At 39.2% G+C, this 6,000-nt stretch overlaps 1 protein-coding gene across 5 annotated transcripts in view; it reads left to right on the top strand.

Moving 5' to 3' along the window:
• The window catches only part of Hmcn1 (hemicentin 1), a 441,079-nt gene that overhangs the window by 108,874 nt on the left and 326,205 nt on the right, over positions 1-6,000 (top strand). For all 5 annotated transcript variants that reach the window (XM_074047247.1, XM_074047248.1, XM_074047249.1 and 2 more), the window contains exon 2: positions 2,369-2,439. In XM_074047247.1, coding sequence (XP_073903348.1) covers positions 2,369-2,439 — 71 coding nt within the window. The remainder of the gene's footprint in view (positions 1-2,368; positions 2,440-6,000) is intronic.

Below are 6,000 nucleotides of genomic sequence, written 5' to 3'. Positions count from 1 at the left end.
TATATAAAAATACTGAATCTTGTGGAGATGCCCTCTGCACACTGCTAAAACTTTTTGTGCAGCTTTGTTCTTCTCATGTCTTCATTGAGGACAACATTAAAGCAAAGCAGAGCAAAGGCAAAACATTCAAGGAGTTAGGATTTAAGTCCCTCCCCACAGACCTGAGGTGATAGGCAGAGGAAGGAGAGTAGCCTTCAGAATGCTGAACAAGTGTAGTAGCTTCATGCTAAGCTATGTTACCAAATCTAAAGTTTCCTTAACTAGAAGAGAGGGCTTGGGTTGCCCGTGAGGCATGTAGTCCTGGAAGCAATGAAGGACCACGTTCAGGCAGGCAGAGAGGACAAAGTTACACCTGCTGAATGTCATCAGAGTTGGCAGGGAGTGGGACTAACATGAGTGGAAAGGAAGAGAAGGGCTGGCGCAGGGCTCTCCCAGTGAAGAGGAAGACTGGGGTGGAGGCAAGCAGTTCCATTGTTCAGCTTTTACAAAGTTGGAAGTGATGCTTCCAGCTGGAGGAATGTGGCAGCTTGGCAAGTCTTGAGCTCCCTTCAGTAGTTCTCATAACCCATAAAAGATTTATCTCAGCTGCCCAGTGTGGTTTGCAAAATGTTTATTAATGAGCTTTAGGAGAGACTTCTTATCTTTGTTGAAAACCAGGTGTATATTTGAGATGACTGAAATGAAGGCTAGTCAGTTCTCTTATTTTAACAGCATCCCTTGATACTCACTCTTGAAGGAAGGCATATATCCACATACTTTAAAAAATTATTCTGAGAGGGAATGTTCTTGCACCGTCCACTCCTTATTCTTATATAATTGTTTTTTTCTTAATGTTCTTTTCATTCCTTTCTACTTCTCGAGTTTAAAATTCTAGGGTTGTTTCCGTGTCATGCCATTGGCTCGACAGTGCTGCTGACGATTTATGTCAGGGTGGAGCCATCTGGCATGCTTGGCACTGTTTTGCATTCTTTTGCAGAGTGTGCTGTTGTTTAGTCTTGAGGGAGTAGGAGTCTCTCGTTTTCCATATGCTCAGGACGGCTAAGGACTGTCTGCCTTGCACAGAATGCAGATGTTTGCATTCTCACACAGTTTATCCAAAACTTCTCCATCCCCTTCACAAACTGTAGGTGTCTGATCTGTAGTGGAGGAGGGAGGCATTTTTCTCATGGAAATTCTAAGGAAAATCTCATGGGTTATGGCGAACAAACTGCCTTCTTTCCAGTTTACCTCACTTGTTTTTAAAATCCTGCAGGCTGCTTTTGTATCATATGTAGCACGTTATAGAAGGCAAATTAGTTATTATCCTTTAAAGTTATAAAATCCTTCCCTACCAATATACCTTTGAAACTAGGAAATCTTATGTAAAAGCTGGGTGTTAGGGATCTTTACGATTTTGTGTTGTAGCTCCACTTTATAATTTTCAATTAGCCTGTGTCTCTTCACTATAGAAAACAGAAAACTTTCATCCACCCTGTGATTTAAATACTATGTCTGTGCACAGACAGACTCTTTCTCACACACTTAATGCCAATGTATTTGTGCTTTTCTAGGGGAAGGCAGCAAGTGTTCACTTTCTTCTTTTCTTTTTTAAAATTTGCCATTAAACTCTTTATTTTGAGCTAATTCAGACTTATAGAAAAGTTTAAGACAGGGCCAGGCATGATGGCACACATCTGTGAATCCCAGTTACTCAGGAAGCAGAGATCAGGAGTATCATGGTTCAAGACCAGCCTGGGCAAAAACTTAGTGAGACCCTATTTCAACCATCAAGCCAGGTGTGGTAATCTCAGCTACTCAGGAGGCATAGGTAAGAGGTCTGAGTCTGAGCCAGAACAAAAAGTCGAGCCCTTATCCAAAAAATAACTAAAGCAAAAAAGGGATGGGTGGTGGCCCAAGTGGTAGAAGCACCTGCCTAGTAAGTGATAGGCCCTGAGTTCAAACCCCAGTACTCCTTGCTCTGCCCCTCCCCCCAAAAAAAGAGAAAAGTTGCAGAAAAAATTATATTTTATCATCAAGAAAAATGGATTTAGAGGGAGAATGAATACGTGATTCATTCAGATCTTAAGTACAAAGTAGATGCTCAGTAAATACATCCTGACTAGTGAAAGTGAGAAGGAGCCAGAACTGGGATCTTGTGACTCTTTGTCTTGTGACATTTTTACCTTTGCCTTGCATTTCCCATGGTTAAAAATTCACTCATAGGCATTCATAATCTACAGTCAGTTCTGATCTATTCTTTGGTAGCTATAAAGTGATAAAAGCCATTAATCAATAATGACATGATACATGGTGACACATTTGTAAAGTCAGTCCAGTCTTCAGTGAATTTTATTAGTACTTACAGTTCCGTGTCATTTTGTCTTCACAGAAATCGGTCCAGTGACAATTACCACAGATCCCAAGAAATTTCAATATGAACTCAGAGAACTTTATGTTCAGGTGAGTGCTTGCTTCCACTTTCCGTTTTGGGGAAAACCATAAGTCTTTGACTGACTTCCCTTGTTTTTAAAATGTGAGAGGAGTCATTGTTGGGATCCAATATATGGCACCTTTTTTAATCCACCTGAGTCCAAAGTGAATTAAACAACAGATGTGGAATAAGATAGATTGCATTCAAAATGTCACCTTCGTGGGTGTAGTGTCTATGGTTGCTTTTATCCTGTAACAGGAGAGTTGCATCAAGACCATTTGACCTCTTTTTACAGAATGTTTGCTGAGCCCTATTCTAAATGAGTCCCTTCCCTTACAAACACAAGAAACAGTTAACTCATTCTTCCCCGACAAACATAAGTGGCTCGCTGAGGTAATTTTGATACTCTGTGCTGTAAATTGACTATATGAAAATTTTGAATGCTAGCTTAAGTCAGCTATTAAAGAATATAAGTAGTATTTATTTAAATGCCATTCTGAAAACAGAAGTTGGAAGTAGAGTTGGGGTGCCCCTTCTTCTTGCTGCTGCTTTGAGGTTGTCCTCAAATTTGCTCAGAGCTTCCTCTGAGTCTGTTTTTATTATGCTCCATCTATGGCCTGGGCTGCTGTTGTCTATAGACATTTTGGACTCTTTCCATTCACGAGTGATGGGCTATTGGTACCTGGATCATGGGTACCTTTTCCCTTCAGGCTTACTGTTTTTTCAGGTGACTGATATTTGGTGTAATAACCTAGTTAGAATGGTTCCTTATTGATTTCTGGACCTATATTCCTCCCAGTGGCTTTTTCTTCACTCTTTCTTAGTCTTCTCACAACATGACAGACGATTCCATTGGGAATTCATAACCTTTTATTTCAAATGGATTTTCAATACTCCCACAATCCTGCTGTTTCTTTGTCAGTTAGATCTCCCATTCCTCTGAATGACAATTGCAAATCTTACATACTCTCCTAAACCCTCTTACTAGAGGCTATTTCAGCTAGTGTGCCTTGTGTTCACACACAGGCATATACAAGTGAGGTACAAATGAAGCCCTTTTTTCTTCATACCTAATGACTGTGGCCAGCAGTCTTTCTAGCCTCCTTCTCTACTCAGTTCCTTGGCTTTCTCGGGATCTTCATACTACCAAATGGTTTCTCTCAACTTCTTGAGTTGCCATTGACTTTTAAATACGTTTGTCTCTTAAAAAAAATCAAGTTCTCTCATAAAAAGCAAAAGAAAACTACATACTTCTGTATTTTTCTCAAATCCTCTTACAAATATCAACTATCCTCAACACAAGTTGTCTGCATTCACTGCCTTTATTTCCTCACCCCATCTCTTCCCATTCACCCCTCAATCGGTTTCAATCTATTTCTTACTCTCCTCATTATATTAAGATAGTTTTCAATGCTGATCAATGATCTCCATTCTGCTAAATGCAATGGAAACATTTCAATCCTCATCATATTTGATAGACGACATTGAGGTCTTTAACAATGTTGGCCTTTTCCTCCTTCTTGACACATTCTTTTTCTTCATCTACTCTTCCCATGTTTCCTGCTCAGCTTCTTAGGGATTCTCATTTCCTTTGAAGAGGCCATTAAACACTGGAGTTTCTCAGTGTTTTGGAACTTGCCCCCCTTTCCCCTCATTTTACATCCTCCTCTTAGGTAAAATCATGCATACTTATATAAGTGTGTGTCTAGCCTTGGCATCTCTTCTGAGGTCTCTTCTGAGGAGCAGGCTCACATTTTAATCTCTGAGATGTCAAGATGGCCCTCTAAAATAAAACCCTTAAGTGTTTTTTGTATGGTCCCCCAAACTGGGTCCTTGATCCTTGGATTTTCTCCCTTGTTTCCATTGTGAATGAGGTTTATCGTATTCTGGTTATCCAATCAAATACCTGATTCTTCTTTAATGCACCCTCACTTACCTCTCATATCCAAATATTCACTAAGTCTTGTTTTTACTGTCTAGATATCTTAAATCAACTGACTTCTCTCATTTCTCTTGGCACCACCCTAATCCCAGTGACTATATTGTTAATCTAAACTAATGAAGAATAATATCTCAGTGATTTTCTTGCATTGATCTTTGCTCTTCTTTTCAAGGTCTTTTCTCTAATCTGTAGACAAGGTGCTGTCACATACATCTCTGAACAATTCTGCTGAATGTCATTATCACTTGACTTCTGATATGGGCCTAATCAAATTCTTCCCCTGGCTCTGAGTGACCTGAGAACTACTTACATCTCAGCCCATCTAGCGCCACTCTCTTTTGCAGGACCTGTGGTCTGCCCCTCAGGGGATTTGTACAAGCCTCCTCCCATCTTCTCACAGGGTGTTTGCATATGCTGTTATCGCTGCAAAGGAAGTTCCTGTCCTCACCCCTCACTTCTGTACTCCCTTAGCTGAGTTTAAAGTCTCATACTCCTACTCTCAGTGTGAATGCCACTTTCTCAGAAAATCCTTCCTTGTCCTCCAGCTTGGTCATATCTCACTACCTCTCTGTGACAGAGCAGTTGGGGTTTTACATAGTTTGACTTAGTTATCATTAAATCCTATAGTGAAATGCCTGCCACATAGAATATGCTTACTTTTGAATGGATAAATGAATGAATGAATAAATAGATTGAATAAATATGCCAGAATGTTCAATGCAGATCAACAGTGTTCTAATCAAGGTAATACTTTGGTTGTACTGTTAGATGACTGACTTCATTAGGAACTGTACACAGGATGAGCGTAATTGGGGCATGGGCTCAGCAACCCTAAAGTCCATATTCCAAATGTGCATTCAAGGTCAGTTCTATTTTGTGAGTGTCTCTATTTGTAAATTATACACCAAAGTAGGTTAAATTTAGTAATATGTAAATAGATTTGCAGAATTTTTTTCCTCTTTGCCTGAATTTCTTCTGATTTTTTTTCACTAATAACCCTGCATTTCCTTTCTTTTTTTAGTCATTATCTTGCTGCTTATTTACTGTTCACTCTTCTCTCCCTCATTACAGCAAATTCTTGCCACTTTGGATGTCCTCATTTTCTGGAAAGATCTTCATAGAGATTATGGAAATGAGATAATGGAAATGGGTTATGAAAATTATGTCTCAGTTGTTCAAATCTTTCTGTTGTCCTATTCTCCTGTCAGTTCCTGAAGACGAGAGCCTTGTAGCTCTCATGTAGCTTGTGCTCCATCTGGGGATGAACCACTTGGTGTCTGTGTTAAAGTGTGCTTTAACTAGTTATTATTATTTTTTTTAACCATGAGATAAAAATGACTGAATTTCATTGGCTGTTCAAACGTACACGTTCACATTTTAGTACCTGTATAATTGGAATACTTCCTACATTCAATACCATCTTGCAATCATAATTGACATTTTTATCTTTTTTTTTTAATTATTGTTGTACTGGGGGTACATTGTGACATTTACCAAAGTTTTTACAATATTTCATAGTTGAATTCTCTCCCTCCATCATTCTTCCTTATCTCCTTTTCCCCTAGTCCCAGAATAGTTTCAACAGGTGTCATTTTTCCATTTTCATACATGAATATATAATATTTCACCCTCCTACACTCCTATGAGT

Source organism: Castor canadensis, chromosome 11 (assembly GCF_047511655.1).
Source record: "Castor canadensis chromosome 11, mCasCan1.hap1v2, whole genome shotgun sequence".
NCBI classification, from domain to species: Eukaryota; Metazoa; Chordata; class Mammalia; order Rodentia; family Castoridae; genus Castor; species Castor canadensis.
The sequence above is the reverse complement of the archived record's forward strand: the minus strand, read 5'-3'. Positions and strand labels throughout refer to the sequence as shown.